This window comes from Dioszegia hungarica, assembly GCF_025882075.1.
Source record: "Dioszegia hungarica strain PDD-24b-2 chromosome Unknown MKK02contig_6, whole genome shotgun sequence".
Classification (NCBI taxonomy): domain Eukaryota; kingdom Fungi; phylum Basidiomycota; class Tremellomycetes; order Tremellales; family Bulleribasidiaceae; genus Dioszegia; species Dioszegia hungarica.
Window position 1 is genome coordinate 1,570,610 of NW_026515768.1, and position 16,859 is coordinate 1,587,468.

The window sequence follows — 16,859 nt, forward strand, 5'->3', positions numbered from 1 at the left end:
CGGCAGGATCCTTGAGCCTACTCCTCCGAGCCGAACTTGGTCTCAGTGGGACGGGCGAGCGCGCTCCTGATCATCTTCGCGAGGTCAAACGCCTCGGAGATGCACGACTGGTGGGTCACCAGGATGCTGATATCCCCGGCCGCTGTAGCCGCTTCGAGACAGCTGTCGGACTCCGTCAGCTTCTGGAGCATGTCATTCGACAGCTGGGCGACCCGGCGCAAGCGGTAACGGAGATTCAAGAGCGCTGCCGTCTAGGCAAGGCAAGCCCCCTCCTGGCTGTCGAATGAGCCGTCCCTGATTCCTGCGGTCTGGGCGTCATCGTATCCGAACATGGCTTTCTCCGCGGGGGTGAAGGTCGGCTTCACGTACGAGGTCCCGGAGGAGTGAGCTACTAAGTTCAGCCAAAAAGTGTGCTCCCTGGGAACTGAGACTCGAAGACGTACCTCTTGCAAAGCTGATAGCGTGAGTTGGTGTACGAAGGGGAGGACGAAGTAGAAAAGGAAATGGGGGATGAGAGCTGGTGGGGCTTATATGCTCGATATCTCAACCCCAATACACGGTTGGACAAGGGATAGCCGCGCGACGTGTTAGATAGTGCAGGGGTCTGATCTCAAGGGATGTCTGATAAGACCCCCAATACGCGAGTGACATGGCGCACCGAATGGCGTTGCCGACCCGTGCGGTCCAAAATAAGCGTGATCGGACGAGTGAGTGTCTACCTCGCGGGAACGAAGAGGAGCTTCCTCGGTGAACAAGTAAATTATTGCCAGCGGTGCGGCTGGCCAGTTTTATCAGTTGCCCTCAGTCAGATGTCAGACGGATTGAGTGCGTGTCGACTGCCCGCTCGGGGTGTTCAAAGCATCGGTAGAGGAGCCAAAGAGGGGAGATACAATCAGAATGATCCCATTTCAGATAGAGTTCAAGAGAAAAAGCGGCGATTTCCCACACGTCACTCGAATATTGGTACAAAGTTGAGAGGGTTGTTGGTTGCGATTGTGTATATTCCGAGAGAGTCCGAGAGAGACCGAGAGACCAGGATTGAGAGGGACGAGGCAGGGCGAAGGGTAGCGATATCGAGCAGACTAGTAGCTCTGGGCCATCGGGTTGTTGGGTGGCGATTGATGATTTTGCAGACTACACGTGAGCTCGATTCTGGAGGCGAAAGGGAGAGACCGGAAGAGTCGGAAGGGAAGAGGGGAAGGAGGACAGAGTAAGAGAGGAACAGAGGGAGAGAGGCAGAGCTGGTAGGAACGGACAAGGGGGAAGAGGGAGTGAGGGGGAGTAGGGAGGAGGGGGAAAGTTGAAAAGCAGCTTACGATTTCCGCTTGCTCTTGGTCATTTCCTTCTTCAGCGCCGCCCCGTCAAGCGGCTTCAACAGTTCGAACGAGCACAACAGGTCTTCCGAGACGGACATGACTGCGCCAAAGTTCTATGAGGGTCAGCTGATACTGCCGGCCTCTTCGATCTGGCATGAGATTGGTCGGATACGCACATCGAATTCCCCACAGTAGCTGCGTACGTTAGCTTAGCCTAGAGCAAGACGAGAAAGACTCACTTGGGCGCCGAGAACACAGTGACCAGCGTCCGATCATTATAGAACTCGTACCCATCTTCAACGACCATATGTGCCCTACAGATGAGGTCCATATCCTGCCGTGTCAGCTCTTTGCCATTTTACGGGTGGCTAGATTCCAGAGCTTACATGCGTGGCAAGGAACGAGTTGATGACGCTCTTTCCATAACAGAACGACACGCCTCGCTCGTTATCTTCCCAGTCGAGGGCGGTGTCGGACGGGTCGGACCAGACGAGGTCGTTTAGGAGGCCATAGTCGGGTACGTCTGATATGTCAGCTTTGTCCTGTGCGCCGAGGGTATCTCTTCCGCTAGATCAAGTCAAAAAACAGTAGACTCACCGGTAGGCCGCTGAATCCGCCTGATATCGTCCATACTCTTCAAACTCGGGCTGAGACCGCCGTGCACGCAAAAGATCTTGCTAGCGACGATCGAAGCAATAGGCAGGGCGTTGAAGACGTCGATGAAGGTCTTCCAGGTCTTGATGTTGGTCCGACGCTTGCATTCGTCGTAGAAACCGTACACTGCGTGAATGTCAGCTGAGTTCGGCCAACTCTCGGACAAGTGACAGCAAGCATGACTTACCCCGTGTGACATTCGCGCACTCGTGGTTCCCGCGCAGGAGGAAGAAGTTCTCGGGGAATTTGATCTTGTAGCATAGTAGCAGGAGGATAGTTTCGAGGGATTGTTTGCCGCGATCGACATAGTCGCCGAGGAAGAGGTAGTTGGCTTGGGGAGGGAAACCGCACATCTCGAATAGACGTATCAGGTCGGCGTACTGATTGTCAGCTACATCCTCGCGATGACCCCTCGCAACGCTTCGGGCAGCTCACCTGTCCGTGCACATCCCCCACAATCTTTACTGGCGGGCTCAACTCGATCAATGTCGGCTGACTGAGAAACACCTCTCTCGCCGCCATACACACCGCGAGGATCTCGGCATTCTTGAGCGGCGGGCTCTTGGTGACTTTACCAGAATACCCCGCTTCCAGGAGTCGGCCTATCATATTGTCCACATCGAGGGCTTGGCCAGCGACGGGCGAGGTGAATGAGTTCCGGGAGGTGGTGGCGGTGAGTGCGGAGCCGGGGGAGAGGGCGCCGTCGACGCTGAGGCTGTTTCGGGTGCTAGCGCTAGGCGAGGGGGGAGGGGAGGAGCGGGCGCTGGAGCCGAATGCGGAGGCAGTGGGGGGAGGGGATGACCCGAGGGATGCGGGCGTGCGGTGTCCTCCGCCTGTACCCTTGATAGGCGAGGACGGACCCAGGTTCGCTGCCGAGGCCGGAGCGAGTCCACCGCCTGCCGAGTTGGACATTCCAGATCGGACTGAACCGCCATCTACACTCCCGCCCGCCTGCCTGCCACCGCCCGTCGCGCTGCTCAGACTCGACACGCTTCCCTGTTTCTCCGGTACCTTGCTGGACCGCCGAGACCCTCCTCGGCCCATATCGATCGGCGTAGACCCGCCAGTGGGCGATCCGGGCACGGCGTCAGCGCGGATGGTATGGCTCGCCATGGCGTCTGTGAGCTCCGCGGTGGAGAGCTCCTTGGAGCGCGTACGCCCCATCTTCTTGCTGGGCGCTTGGCCCATCTTGTCGAGGAGTGACCGGAACAGGTTGGGCGAGAGTATGCGATGGTAAGAAGGGGGAAGAGGAGGGTGAGAGGATCTGGGCGAGTTGGGCGGAAAGGGAGGGGAGGTGGATAAGCGGAAGGACGGGGAGTGAGGCGCGTGCGAGGGTAAGCCGAGCGGGTGGATTTGTGACTCCTGCGAGAAAGGCGGCGTAGGTATGAAGTCGTCGGAGGGGGCAGGTGCTGTAGGCCGATATGAGCTGTACTGAGGTATAGCTATGAGTGTATGAGGCTATAGAGAGAGTAGAGATAGGAGCGCGGGGCACTCGAGCTAGTTGTGTGAGCTAGTTGTGATGCGCGAATTCAGGGTAACCATCCCGATTCAATTACTATTAGGTCATCAGGGAGATTTCTAATAGGAACAGTCTGATCCCGCTAATAAGAATAGCCAGGAACGATTAGGAAATTCAAAGGTGTTTCATCTTGAAGCATTAGCCGTGCTCGCAGCTGATACCGAGCGACCGCCTCCACTGCTCGACCATACCTCAGGCTGCAAGTACAAGTCTGTAGCATACAGAGCTCAGCAACCATAGATCACACGTCGACACATACAGCTTATAGCGACTGACGTGCCCGACCGCTACATACCAAGATGGACGGCTCCTACTACCCCTCCAACCCCCTTCCTCAATCCTCCACATCCACCAACCGCTTCTCCCTCACCGCCCCTTCCTCCTCGCCCTCCACCTCCACCTCCACTTCCAAGCCCACCACCACAGCCGGCCGAATAGCCTCCGCTACCGGTCTCTACACCTCCTCGTCACCCGCTCTGGCCCCCGCACCTACAGGTATCCTCGACAGGCCATTAAATAAGGGCAAAGGGGCCGAGGTGGGGATGTCGGCGTTCGCGTTCTTATTGGCTGAGGTGGTCAGTTATAGTCAGAGTAGGGTGGATAGCGTGACGGATCTGGAGAGGAGGTGAGCTAGCGTCTGTGGAAACGTGTTCCTCATGATCAGATAGCTGATCCTCCAGATTATCGTCCCTAGGCTACGAAGCTGGTCTGAGGATATTATCGCTTATCCTGCTGAGGAACACACAACAAGCAGGCGGTAAAGTAAGCTGCCCGACTGATATCCTCCGCAGGCGAGGTGGCGGAAGGACCAGCTGACCCTCTTAGGATCCAAAACGGGAACATCGCCTGATCCCAATCCTCCAATTCGTCCATACCCAAGTATACAAATATTGCTTCGGCAAACCCGCCGACGGGCTCGAGCGGAGCGTGGAGGGCGAAGACGAATGTATGTCCGCTCGACCATTCACATGCTTGTCTCCTGATGAGCGACTGGGTGATACTGAGCTGATACATGTAGATATGTTGACAATGAATCAACCCCCTCTGACGCAGCACATCTCCATACCGAAAGACATGTCCCAGCTCTCTTGCGAGGCATTCACAGCTGGGATCGTCGAGGGCGTACTGGACGGACTGGACGTGGTGAGTCTGCTACACTGAAACTGTGAAAGGGTCGAGCTGACACCTCTAGCCTGCACGAGTCACGGCACATACGGTCGGGACGGATCAGTACCCCCAACGGACAGTGATTCTCATCAAGCTAGATCAGAAGGTGATGGACAGAGAAGAGGTGCTAGGCAAGTAGATCATGCATATCATCCGGAGCAACGCAGACTTTCCGAGGATGCGGAAGGGCAGATGGAAAAGACTGAACAGCAATGCATGACAAACGGACAGACCCAGATACAGGTATGAACAACATACAGACTACAACGCTGCGAGAGCGACTCAAAAAGCGGGAACGAGAAGGGGCGGTACGACAAGGTGGCGCGTTACAGGCGGACACCTTCGGGCATCTTCCTCATCCTGCTTGATCAGCTTATGCCTTTCCTACTATCCGACCCGGATCGAGATGTTCAACCGAAAGAGATACTCACGCCTGCCTGACACCAAGGTCACCCAATACCTCCTCCGCACCACCGAGAATCGCATCAAACTTCTGTGTCCTCTGGAACTGCTCAATCTGCTTCCCCATACCTGTCGGTATCAGCTTCAGTTCCATCCACACGCGGTTCGTGATTCTGCAGCTGCAATGAAACATACCAGTCTTGGTAAGACCACGACCACCAAAGATGTTGACCGCGTCATCCGCAATCTCGCCCGCGAAGCGCGTAGACTGCATCTTGAGGAACGCAATCTGTCCAGCAAGGTTCTTGGACTGTTCCTTGTATGACTAGCATGTCAGCTACACTGTCCTTCAAGCCTGACGAACGGGAATAGACTAGGTAAGGCGAGGAGACAGAGGGAACATACCATGTTGTTCATCTGGTAGGTGATGTTCTCGAGCCATGCCTGCGTTGCCTCGACCTTGGCAATCATGTGGGCAAACTTCTGCCTGATGACTGCTTGAGCGAGGAGAGGCTTGCCAAAGACGTATCGCTGAGAAGCCCACCTTACTTGTTAGCTCTCGTGCTCAGGCGGCAAAGCAGCGATCAACTCACTTGAGGCATTCCTCCACGACCATCCTGGAAGACCGGGCGGACGCGCAGCACATGACCCAACGCTCGTGCTATAGGGTCAGCTCGATCGTACGATTGGCGGTGCGGAGACCTGGAGGACCTAGCTGAGCAAGAACTCACGTTGAAGTTGGACAAGATGACGAGCAAGCCCCCATCCTCGGGACCAAGCATGTTCTCAGCCGGTACCTTGACATTGTCAAAGGTAATGTAAGCTGTTCCAGCGGAAGGCGAGTACGAAGTCTTGATGGGCTTGGTCTCGACGCCTTCGATACGGGGGACAAGGAAGACGGTGAGGCCGCCGTCGGTCTAGCCATATCAGCTTTGAACTCTTCTGCGATGCAGCCCTGGGGGAAGAGGTGAGCTCACCTTGCAGCCGACGGTAAAGTAGTCCGAGTGCATACCGCCCGTGATCCACTTCTTGGTCCCGTTGATGGTCCTTCTTGATCAGCTCAGTTCATCCAGAAGATGGCGGATGGTGAGCTCACCAGGTCTTGCCATCCGCATTCTTGGTCGCGGTGGTCCTGACACCCGAGACATCAGATCCAGCGAATGCCTCAGAGATGGCGAGACAAATCGACTACAGCGTCAGCTAGTACACTCTTTACGTACGACAAGCTAAGGGCCTGGACAGCAGACATACCTTCTCCCCACTGAACACCTCCTCGAGCACCTTGGACCGCAACGGCTCCTTGGCGAAGTTGAGGATAGGCGGAAGACCAATGACCATTCCCGAGTTGAGACCGTCACCATATCCCCTCGCACCTATCCGCGCGAGCTCCTGGTTGATCATAAGTTCGCTAAGTTATCAGCGATCATCCCGTATCATCCTTCTCCCCAAGTCGAGGAGCACCAGGTCTGAACGTACTGGAAGTAGTCAAACTCCTCCCCCTTGACCACCCCACCCATCAACTCCTTGCCATGCAGATGCTTTCCCGGACCGAGCCGCATCCGATTCATCCCATTCTTGGCCATCGCACTCAAGACCTCCTTGGACGCGCGTTTGCCGCTCTCCTCGCATGCCTGCGCGTCGGGCGTGATGACCTCGTCGATAAAGGTCCGCATGGACTTTTGGAGGGCGCGGTGCGAGGGCGAGTAGTATGGCGATTTGAATTCGGGCGTGAGCCAGGTGGGCTCGCCGTAGGGTACCTAGAGCATCAGCTTCATTGCACCTCGATTGCGGAGAGCTGCGAGCACAAGAGCTGACCTTGGAGATATCTCCAGGACGCATGACTTGGATCTTGGGGCTCTGGCCTTCGATCTGACCAATCTTGAGACGCTGGTACTGAGGCTTCTGGAGGATCTCGGAGCGGTGCCTGCTTGTCAGCTCCTCGTCCCGCCATTGCCGGCTGGGGGGAAGGTAGCTTACAAGCCATAGAAAACAGTGGTGGCGTCCTGCCCCGCCACCTCGGCATCGAGCAAGACACCCAGTCCACCGGGGTGCATAGCCCCAAACTTGCTCAGGTCATAGACGATCGAATCGACGATGACCCAGAGATCGCCTTCCTTGTTGTGCTACATAGGTCAGATTGGGACTGCTTGCTCGGCACAGGTAAGCGGCGGAGAACTGACCTTGGCCACTTCATCGGCCTTCATCGCCTTGAGCGAGGTGGTTTGCTGCTGCGTCGCCATTGTGCTTTGGTCGATTTGGATACTGTGGGATGTAAGGGTGGGTATTGTACGCTGCGACTGAGGGAGAGGAGAGGGGTGGAAGAGCGATGGTAAGAGCAAAAAGGAAGCTTGTTGAGCGAACGATCAAACAAATACCTCGCCACCGGTTACTTGCCCGTCCATTTCAGCCGGTTCCCACGCGTCTTGGGCTGTGCCCAATCACAGCACGCCTAACTCCTCCAGCCGAGGAATGCTTCACTCAAGCAATGGGATGCTAATGAGACATAGCGGGAGACATTTGTAGCAGGGGGATATTGGCATGAAACAGCTAATCGAACAAACGCAAGGGCCACGGACCACCCCCAAATCGAGTGAAATCGGGATCGGTGGGATGAGAAGAGACTGCGCGCAGGGGTGTAATCACAGTAATGCGACGACATCGATACATGCTCGCTGCATTCAGTTCATTGGACATTTGAGCACATCTGCTACCTCTTCTTCCGTCTGCAAAGGTCAGCCTACGAGCATGTCCAGCATAAAAGACCGACATACACTTTGGTTCACTCCTTCCTTGCGACCCGCTTACTGGCCGTGGTGGTCGTGTGTCTCTACAACATGAGCTCGCCGTCCAGTCCACAACGGTGGAAATGACCGTGCAACTCACTCTTGACAGTCTGGTCCTGCATTGCCTTTGTTGGCCCACCGCTCGGCGCAGCCTGGTCGGCCTATACATCAGCTTAGACCCCTACTATTCCATGCCGCCATGACAGTGCGGGAGCAAGCTGACCTTGACGGCGGCCTCAGAGTCAGACTATGATATTAGATACGATCTCGTCCGCATTGAGCGAGAGGAAAGGATACGACACTCACAGCAAGCTTCTCGTTCCATCCCGGAGCGTGTTCTGGGTGCGGGTTTGAAGAGTCCTGCTCGCCCTTCAAGTTGCGCTTCTTCTCCGTCTCGAGCGTCTGTTACGCGGTGACATCAGGTCAGATATAGGTGTTGAGCATGAGCATGCGAGGGGATAAAGCGTCGAAGAATGCAATTCGAATAGGAGGCAACTGTCAGCTACATTCTTTTCCGCATGTGAGCAATCCCGCTCCTTTCCTAAGACCGGACGCGCATCCCCAGCGATTTCCCATGCCCTAGCCCGGCTTTCCTACACCCTCTGCTCTAGGTCCTCGGGACAGCAGCAGGACTGAGACTCACCTTGGGGTCCTGTCCGTGGACAGCGGAACCGGAAGACATAGCCCGGGCGTACACGCGCGCGACGGGTGCCGGGCGGACAGCGATCAGACGAGCAGGGAGGCGCATAGAGAAGGACATTGTGTTGCTGGATGGGTCTATGGGAGTTAGACAAGGAGTTGTATATGATAGATGTAGGGTGAAAGCAGATCTATATTCGCTGCAACCTCGCTGACTGCCAGCTGCAGGCCAGCTAGAATTGGTCGGCTTTCCTCGGAGGGAGTGACGTCACGACCAAAGCGGGACATGCCGGTCGACGGATTACCACGTGGTGATGGGTAGACGCGACTGTCTTGTGGTGGCAGGAAAGTGGCGGGAGGAATGAGTCGCCCTGTAACTCATAGCGATTGCAGCGTTACACCCGCGGCAGTACGTTTGAATGAGCTCAAGGACACCTCGGCACAATGAATACCCTTGAGGTCACCATGGCAGGCATGCTTGCCTATATCCCGCTGATCATGAGAGATGAGTACAGCGCGTGCCTTATTTCATCAACGCCTGAGACATCTGGCCGTGATGGCTAGGATCCTCGCCGGCTCCCAGCAAAATCTTTGGGGAATAAGTAGCCAGCCTCTGTACCTGCCCGCCTCCTTACTTACGTAGAGAGAAGGCGGATCATCAGCTATAAGATCTTAGGGGGGACACCATCCTCTGCTCTCTATCCATCCAGTCCCTGCTCTCATCATCACCCACCGCTTCTGCCGTCCCATCACCTCCTCTCACCTCCTCCCCCACTCCCAGTACCCCATCCTGGATCTACAATGCCGCCAGGCAAGATTACATGTGTTCCCCCTCGCCGTACAGCCCCTCTCTGCTCATACCCCACCCTCCCCAATTCCCTCCCCTACCATGACGACCTCGCGGATCTCATCGGCGGCCTGTCCGTAGACGACCCCAAGCGGAAGGTACTCCTAGATGAGCTGGAGGAGCTCGAGCTGTATCTCGAGAACCTCGGATCCCACCTTCGAAAGATCCCTTCCCCCAAACCAGCCCTCACTCCTCCCCCCGCATACAGCGCCGCTCCTCCTCCCCCTCCAGCCCCGCTCGACCTCCAAGCCCAGCTGGATCTAGCCATAGTCTCGCAGTCGGACCGTCACCCAGACTTGGACCATGCTCGACATAATACGGCCAGCTCGGCTCAGCGACGTACCGCCGAGCCGCACGGTATAAGGCGGGGCGGACATAGGAAGATCAGGCAGTCTCTTGCGTCCAAGGCGGTCTGGGAAAAGGTGGAAAGGACTCGGGCGAAGCGGGCAAAGAGGCAAAAGTGGGCCAGAAATCCAGTGATGTGTGTGGTGTGGCATACAGGGAGAGGGATATACAAGGCCCCCGGCTCTGTGTATCGCCTAACTATGGGGCTTGCATCCATGTTCGTACGCCTTCCTACTGGTATGGGAGTCCGAGCTGACAGGCAGAACGCGTAGCCACTTTCAGAAGAAGCTCAACAGTCGGCGCAATCGCCTGGCGTTGATGCATCTCCGAAGCCCCACTCCTCCGCCAGAACCCGCTTCAAAATCCTCCTCGTCTTCCATCTCCTCTCCTCAAATCGTCAAGAACAAGGACACTGGGATGGGTGCAAGATTGGTACGCGTCCCCGCGACCATGGCCGCTTTTGGGAAGTTGTCCGCTCTGCGGGTCTGGCGGGAGGTGAAGGCGGTCAAGGAGCTCATTTGCCACAAGGAAGAGGATTGGGATATCTAGATAGTGCTGCATCTAGGTAGAGCATAGGTGTCGGGACAGAGAGCCTAGAGGATATGCAGCATCTACAACAGGTGCACACATGAGGTCAAGCATGAGCAGGAGGTGGCTCGACGCAAGGCTCGACATGGTGGCTGGACTCGGGAAGTTGGTTCCGGGGCCAGTTTCGTCGGATCCGGGCTGCCACATCAACCATACTTTTGGCTTTACCTGCTTGCTCTTCACTCGTGCATCTCCTCCATAGCGACCGGCTCACCCAACAAGATGGCGCCCGATAGACCAGCCTGGATAGTCAAAGATCTTGCAGAGCTGCTAGGATTTGGTAAGCTCCTCAGCTCGCCATGAAAGGTGAACTGCAAGAAGAGACTGACTCGTCGGCGTAGACCAAGACTCGATTTCTCAGCTCGTCATCCCCGACTTGGAGACCTACACATCCGAAGCGAAGCTCAAGGCCCATCTTCAAGTAAGTTAAGACTTTTCCCTGACTCATGTGAGATTCAAGCTGACATTTCAGGACTTCCTCGGTCCCGGCCCCCAAACCAAAGCCTTCATCTCCAAATACCTCTCCCACCAATTCCCTCGCCTCCCCACTGTCGAAGCGCCCACGGTCCCTGCTGGTCCGGTCAAGCCACTCTTCTCCCAACCTGCCAGGCCATACAGCAGCAGCGCCGCCTCCGCATCTGGCTCGGTGTCCGCCGCATCTGGTCGTTCCGGCCCAGGACCCTCATCCTCGTCCGGCGGAGGACTTGGCTTCAATCGTCAGCCGCCTCCACACGCTATCCCCGATGCGCTCGAAGCGGCCTTCGGGAGCGGCGGTGGAAAGGTGTACCAGAAGAACCGGGATGCGGACCAATCGTCGTTTGGCGGATCGGTACGGCACGGGAGTACAGGTACTGGCGTTGTCGGTGGAGGGAGCGGATCTACCACGCCCAGAAGCCAACAGCCTATGCGTCATGCTGGAGCAGTGACGATTCTCGATGCGCGCGCGAGTGGAGCCAGCGCGAGTCAGAAGGGCAAGCAGAGGGCGGTGGAGAAGGAGAAGATATGGGACGCGCCCAAGTCGGGCGCGGTTAAGAAGCTGGAAAAGATCTTGGAGGATCTGAGGGTTATGCAGAGGAGTGAGGGGAAGGTGAAGCGGGTAGATGAGGGGAAGGAGTGTTTCTGTCAGGGTAAGTGTCCCCCTCCCTATCTGCCCACATGTCATCTGTGATTCTAGCTGACTCTTCAGCCCGCCTACACCCCCTCTCAGCCTACACACCCCAATGCGCAGCTTGCGGTCTCATCCAATGCCACACCCAACCTCCCGACCGCGCCTGCCCATCCTGCCTCCGACCACTCATCACCCCCTCGGCCCTCGCGCGGCTTCTCCAGCGCGTCCAAACCGAAATCGAGGATACACTCGCCGCGGAGCAGTACGCGCGGGAGGAGATCAAGCGGGCGGACCAGCGGAAGGCCGAAGTGGCAGCTTCATTCCCTTATCTCGCCGGTACGGCAGGCGCCCCACCTGCTTCCACTGCAGCGTCCTCAGAGGCGGGTCATAAGGTGTTGACGATCGGAAAAGGAAAAGGACGGATCACATTGACGACAACAACGACGTATCCTGTCGTCCCGGCAGCTCCGGCCGAGCCAGAACGGTATTCGGAGGCGGTGATTGCAAGGCCGAGGTCCCCGCCGTTGGAGGCGGCAAGGGTCGAGAAGGAGCTGGCGAAGACTCTGAAATGGCGGGAGGCGGAGGATAGGCCCTGGGGTGATTTGAAGGCCGCCAAGAAAGGTACAGGCTGGGCGTATGTCGAGCAGCAGATCGTGGAGGTGATAGAGGAGGACAGGGTCGGCAGGCGGAAGGGTAGGAAAGGAAAGGGAACGGCGGGCGTGGATGGACGAGTCGTTCCTGGGGCATCTGGGATTCCTGCTTAGACCACATTTTGCCCAAATATATCTTGCATAGCATATACACAGCATCCACAATGGTATTTGACTAGATATACTACAAGCGATGCACTGCTCCCTGACGGGGCGACATGGGAACGCCCTTCCCGCCTAGCCTCTAGACTACCGCTTCCACCGCAGTTACCCCCGCCGGTGCCACCGTGGCATAGACGACCCTCGCTCGCTCCGGCGTCATTGGCACCCTCCCCGCTTTCAGCGGCTTCTCACATCGATTGATCTCGGCACACCGTTCCCTCGCGCCGGCCTTGAGACGGGGCACCTGCCCGCCGTTCTTCCGTAGGACTTTGCGGAACATGGCGTGTAGATCGCGGTTGAGGAAGGCTTTGGACTGTTTGAGGGCGTAGGGCAATTTCATGTCGTCGGGGATACTACCGTATCAGCTTAGGCCCTTGTTCTCCATCATCATGGCAGACACGGAAGCTGAGAAAATCGCGGTGGATAGACTCACTATCGCTCGATCGGGGTGACCAGCGCCTTATTGACCATCTCCAACAGCATCGTATAGTTCTGTTGCTGGTACGAGTAGACGTAGGGTGGTCCGATCGCCATGGCGGGTCCATGCTGATAATACCTATGATGTCAGCTAGAGCGCTGATTCCAAATGATAGCAACCAAATAACTGACCCAGCATAGTACTCAAATCCTCCTTTCCACAAATTCAGCTCCAGAGCTCGATAAGGCAGAACGACCGGCGTGCCTTGACATCTGCAGTATCAGCTGATATCGCGCCAGAGTGAGACACAAACAAACTGACAAGGCCGTATACACGCTCGGTGAGATCGGCGGGTGACCCATCCCGAGCAGCACCTTGGAGCTACCGACGAGATCCTCGTATGCCTCGCGCGATTGCCGACCGAGTGTGCTGAGTCCCTCGGGCATCGGTTTGCCCGCTTCATCGTCCGCCGTTGAGAGCAGGTCAAAGTTGGGCTCGCGGGACAGGTCGGTCCAGAAGTGTTTTGGCGGCATATGGGGGAGGTGGAAGTAGCCTGGATGTCAGCTCTTGAATTTTGATAACGCTGAATGGAGAGGTTGACTGACTGGACCGCTTGGCGAAGATGAGGACGGAGTTGTTCCGCTCATCGTGCGGCTTGACAGGTATGCTCAGGCAGTACTCTTCAATTGAGTATGGAAGGTGAACGTGATTTGGCATAGGCCACGGTCTGAAGTGTCAGCTTTAAGTTGGTCAGGAAGATCCGGCAACTCACGTCGATATCCACGCTGTACCGAGAGAATGGTATGACCACTCCCCGTGTTCCGTCAAGCCCCAGTACCAGTCGTTATTCGATACCTCTTTCGGTAACGAGCCCCACTGGGAGTGTCAGCTCTTCTCATCATCACGACGAGACAAACTTCACAGCTCACATAGTCGACTATCTGGAGACGCCAGATCGGGATCACCCCTCTCTCTTCATTCGGCACCGACAGGCTCAGATCCTCAGCGTCGAGTGGCGGTACGTAGTGTTCTGCGGCAACACAGCGGGGGTCGGTGAAGCACGAGATGATTTCCAGCTCGGGGGCCCAGACGAAGCGGCTGCTTGTCAGCTATCATCATCCTGGAGTGTAGGAGACAGACAGCTCACTAGACATTGGGCATCATCTCGGCGACGGTGATCCAGTTCTCATAAGCCCCTACGAAGAGCGTCATGATCCCGTATGACTCGAACTGCTTGAGCTACCTCCGTCAGCTTGGGGTCTTTTCAGGGCAATGGGACCCAGAGAGCTCACGACTGATTCTTGCCATATGACCTATCGATATCAGCTTACGGCTCCGCTTCCTGCACGCGTGAGAGGACCAGCTTACCTCGCCGGAAGTACCGTGATGTATGGTCATGGCGGACCACCAGTAACCGTTGACAATCACCGGCCTGTCTGGACAGCGAGTGTAGTTCGCATGGTCGGTAGGGAGGAAGCATCGAGTGAGGTTGTATAGAGTAGCGACGTTCGGCTCGTATGTGAACCACCAGTGTTGGCTGCATAGTCAGCTTGGGTCCCCTAAAGACAAGTGACCATGTAAGCTGACTGTTCCCGCAGATTCTCCCTCCTCAATACCCGCTGTACTTGCCTATACTGCCTCGCCCTCAGACATCCCTCCGGATCATTCTCCTCCCCCTGCTCCGGATCCCATCCCCTACAGCTCCCCACCCCCAATACCTCCTTCCCCTTCTCAAAGGTAGATCCCAGCCGACTGCCTATATCCCCCAGCTCGCCCCACTCGACCCATTCTCCCCAGCCTCCAGGCGCATCATTGCTCGCTGCATCTGTGCTTGCCGTGTAGAGATGTCCGGTGGGATGGGTGTGGAGGACGGTAAAGTAGATACCGGAAAGGAGGGTAAAGGCGAGGATGAGGACGGCGAAGGGCGGTCTCCGGGTCGGTCGGAAGCGGAATAAGGAGGATCGGGAAGTATAGGTGGAGCCTGATGGGTCGGGGGAGGGGGGAAGTCTGATGCGAAACTGGAAAGGGCGGAACATCGGTTAGTGAGCAGCGTGTGAGAGGTGTAAGCTATATAGACAGAGTACAAAGGCAAAGGGAGATCGAGCATCTAATGAACTATATCGAAGCGATACAATAAGTCATCAACGCGCCGCACAGACCCGAAAATTTGGTCCGGTACGGGAAGCGAAGCGATCACTCGAAACACAGTTATCAGACACACACACGACCGCGTTAAAGGGGGTATTAGGTTCAAAGGATGTCCGCTTACCATGGAACTTACAGAGTAAGGGCTGTGGCTGAGTGGCAATCCACTCATCCTCTCTCCGAGATGTGTAGTCTGATGTCTTTTACATGGCTTGAGACGAGCAAGACATGGGACAACAGGAGAAGAGCACAGACAGGAGCACAGACGCGATCAGCATTCCTCTGTTTCAGCCCCGGGTCGGGTCCGGGTCCGATCTCAATTTAGCTCAGTTCGGCTAAAATTCCCGATGTGGCAACTAGTGCACCTTCCTCAGGCGTTCTATTATGAGCGTTCACTGTGGAGCACGCAAAGCGGATAGCGCAGGTACAGCATGCGAGAGCACAGCTGGCCCCAGCTCACTCAAAACACAGTCTACTCGGTGCAACAGTATAGTCAGACTGATCATTGCATACCACTTACACCGACATGCCTGCTATGTCGGCCGACACCACGAGTTGGCACCCATCCCTTGGGGCCAAAGTACTCATTCAGGTCCTATGCATTGGAGCCATCAAGCTCTGTAGTGAGCGACAGCTGGCTGTAAGTGACCCAACGTATCAGTGATGAGTACTCGCTAACAATCAGCGATGGCTTGCATTCAATGAGGCCGCCCCGCCGACGACAGTGAGCAAGACTACGCCAGAGCCGACAGTGGCCAAGACTTGGAAGGAGCAATGGTCGGGCCGGCTATCCGCCTTCCTCATTTTCGCAACCTTCCTGCTACCTATGGCGGGGCTGCTCGGTCCGTTCAACGAGGGCGGCATCATGCAGCTTTGTCTCGTTGACGGCCCGTGGGGTCTTTTCATGCTGCACATGTGGACCACATCTTTCGCTACAGTCAGTGCCTCTTCACAAATAACATCGGCAGTCAACCACCTGGTATACATGCTGACCAGTCACAGGCGCTGTATGGCATCTTCCCGCCCGCTCGGACCATCCGCAAACTGCGCCAGAACAATGACGACAAGACGTGGGCCTTTGAGCAGGTCACCGACGGACCTACCTCTGGCTTCCGATGGAGTAACCCCAAAGTCAACAAGGTCGCAGGGTTCCTTTGCGCCACGCTCCTCTTCATCTCGGCGTACTTTGACGGTAAAGAGCTCTTCCCCCTCGCTTGGGCCGCACAGGTCGTATGGGCTCTGGTCGGCTGGCATGCGCCAAGAATCCGAATGAAGGCGATAGTCATGATCCAGCTCGGTGTTGTCGTGAGTTGCGTGTGATGTCGTTGCTGGACACTAGCTCACGCATCATAGCTTCTGTTCGTCGTCATCGGAGGTCTCGCGTACCTGTTCGGGCAGGACAACAGATCTATCCCGCCTGAGACACAGTCATCCTCGGATGGGCACCCGTCCCCCTGGTTACTTCGCATTACGAGCATTGTCAGCTCACTCATGGTTTTTTGTGTCCCTGGCATCTTTGTGAGTGAATCGCGAGATCGACCTAGAATGCCCAAGCTGATATCGTCAGATTCAGTTCAATATGCGGTATGAACACACCCGCGTCGCACCCACTTCCATCCGGATCCCCTCGGCCCCCGGCGAGCCGGTATCGATCAACCACAAGGCCCCGCAGCCAAAGCTACCTCTGTATGAATTCACCATCGCAGCTCTGATTGCAAGCTGCTCGCTCGCCGATTCCTTGTCGTTCTTCGGAGCCAGCAGGAACTTCTCGGTCGACCAGATGATCATCATCAATACGGCTATACCGCTTCTTGTGGGCGGGACGGCGGTGTACACCTTCTTCCGCGGAGACTTGAAGGACTGGTGGAACTATACCGAGATGTAAGCTAGGTCGTACCCTCAAATGGGAAGCTGAAGCTGATTGCATAGCTACCGACAGGACATTGACCTGGAGACGGTAACGGAGGTAGACGAGCATGGGAGGGAAATCCCGGTAGACGAGAAGCGACCGGTCACGCCCTGAGGCCTGAGGCTTTCATCCAGTCACAGAGCTCGAAGTTTCTCGTTCCTATATTTGCATATTGTACACAGTTCCGCCTGCTCGCTATGTACCCTG

The 16,859-nt window shown here is 56.3% G+C and overlaps 8 protein-coding genes across 8 annotated transcripts; 4 read left to right on the forward strand and 4 right to left on the reverse strand.

Annotated features, from left to right (window-relative positions):
* Window positions 1–1,082: 1,082 nt before the first annotated feature.
* On the reverse strand, window positions 1,083–3,158 carry MKK02DRAFT_22909 (Metallo-dependent phosphatase-like protein; the record flags this gene model as incomplete). The annotated part of the gene is made up of 8 exons (XM_053086644.1): window positions 1,083–1,134; window positions 1,317–1,429; window positions 1,493–1,511; window positions 1,556–1,650; window positions 1,703–1,839; window positions 1,914–2,096; window positions 2,158–2,350; window positions 2,406–3,158. The coding sequence occupies 8 exons, from the start codon at window positions 3,156–3,158 to the stop codon at window positions 1,083–1,085; spliced, it is 1,545 nt and encodes a 514-aa protein (XP_052948167.1).
* Window positions 3,159–3,788: 630 nt separating this feature from the next.
* Window positions 3,789–4,795, forward strand: MKK02DRAFT_22313 (NO signaling/Golgi transport ligand-binding domain-containing protein; the record flags this gene model as incomplete). Its single annotated transcript, XM_053086548.1, has 5 exons — window positions 3,789–4,114; window positions 4,170–4,251; window positions 4,315–4,435; window positions 4,508–4,632; window positions 4,682–4,795. 5 exons carry the CDS (start codon window positions 3,789–3,791, stop codon window positions 4,793–4,795), a joined length of 768 nt encoding a protein of 255 aa, XP_052948168.1.
* A 187-nt stretch (window positions 4,796–4,982) lies between these two features.
* On the reverse strand, window positions 4,983–7,298 carry MKK02DRAFT_22541 (acyl-CoA dehydrogenase/oxidase; the record flags this gene model as incomplete). Its single annotated transcript, XM_053086582.1, has 13 exons — window positions 4,983–5,016; window positions 5,088–5,187; window positions 5,254–5,383; window positions 5,464–5,602; window positions 5,652–5,719; window positions 5,790–5,975; window positions 6,036–6,105; window positions 6,155–6,246; window positions 6,310–6,466; window positions 6,535–6,815; window positions 6,874–6,982; window positions 7,036–7,181; window positions 7,239–7,298. The coding sequence occupies 13 exons, from the start codon at window positions 7,296–7,298 to the stop codon at window positions 4,983–4,985; spliced, it is 1,572 nt and encodes a 523-aa protein (XP_052948169.1).
* A 561-nt stretch (window positions 7,299–7,859) lies between these two features.
* On the reverse strand, window positions 7,860–8,601 carry MKK02DRAFT_42781 (uncharacterized protein; the record flags this gene model as incomplete). The annotated part of the gene is made up of 5 exons (XM_053092155.1): window positions 7,860–7,885; window positions 7,942–8,002; window positions 8,065–8,088; window positions 8,148–8,243; window positions 8,485–8,601. The coding sequence occupies 5 exons, from the start codon at window positions 8,599–8,601 to the stop codon at window positions 7,860–7,862; spliced, it is 324 nt and encodes a 107-aa protein (XP_052948170.1).
* Window positions 8,602–9,281: 680 nt separating this feature from the next.
* On the forward strand, window positions 9,282–10,221 carry MKK02DRAFT_42782 (uncharacterized protein; the record flags this gene model as incomplete). Its single annotated transcript, XM_053092156.1, has 2 exons — window positions 9,282–9,787; window positions 9,936–10,221. 2 exons carry the CDS (start codon window positions 9,282–9,284, stop codon window positions 10,219–10,221), a joined length of 792 nt encoding a protein of 263 aa, XP_052948171.1.
* A 261-nt stretch (window positions 10,222–10,482) lies between these two features.
* On the forward strand, window positions 10,483–12,132 carry MKK02DRAFT_42783 (uncharacterized protein; the record flags this gene model as incomplete). Its single annotated transcript, XM_053092157.1, has 4 exons — window positions 10,483–10,540; window positions 10,602–10,681; window positions 10,733–11,387; window positions 11,447–12,132. 4 exons carry the CDS (start codon window positions 10,483–10,485, stop codon window positions 12,130–12,132), a joined length of 1,479 nt encoding a protein of 492 aa, XP_052948172.1.
* Window positions 12,133–12,364: 232 nt separating this feature from the next.
* On the reverse strand, window positions 12,365–14,298 carry MKK02DRAFT_10347 (uncharacterized protein; the record flags this gene model as incomplete). Its single annotated transcript, XM_053085499.1, has 11 exons — window positions 12,365–12,533; window positions 12,614–12,736; window positions 12,790–12,870; window positions 12,920–13,151; window positions 13,204–13,325; window positions 13,371–13,474; window positions 13,528–13,696; window positions 13,746–13,837; window positions 13,891–13,911; window positions 13,967–14,135; window positions 14,186–14,298. Coding segments are annotated over 11 exons (1,395 nt in total), but the record flags the coding sequence as incomplete, so codon positions are not given.
* Window positions 14,299–15,269: 971 nt separating this feature from the next.
* Window positions 15,270–16,766, forward strand: MKK02DRAFT_42785 (uncharacterized protein; the record flags this gene model as incomplete). The annotated part of the gene is made up of 6 exons (XM_053092158.1): window positions 15,270–15,383; window positions 15,429–15,680; window positions 15,746–16,048; window positions 16,097–16,261; window positions 16,311–16,624; window positions 16,673–16,766. 6 exons carry the CDS (start codon window positions 15,270–15,272, stop codon window positions 16,764–16,766), a joined length of 1,242 nt encoding a protein of 413 aa, XP_052948174.1.
* Window positions 16,767–16,859: the final 93 nt, after the last annotated feature.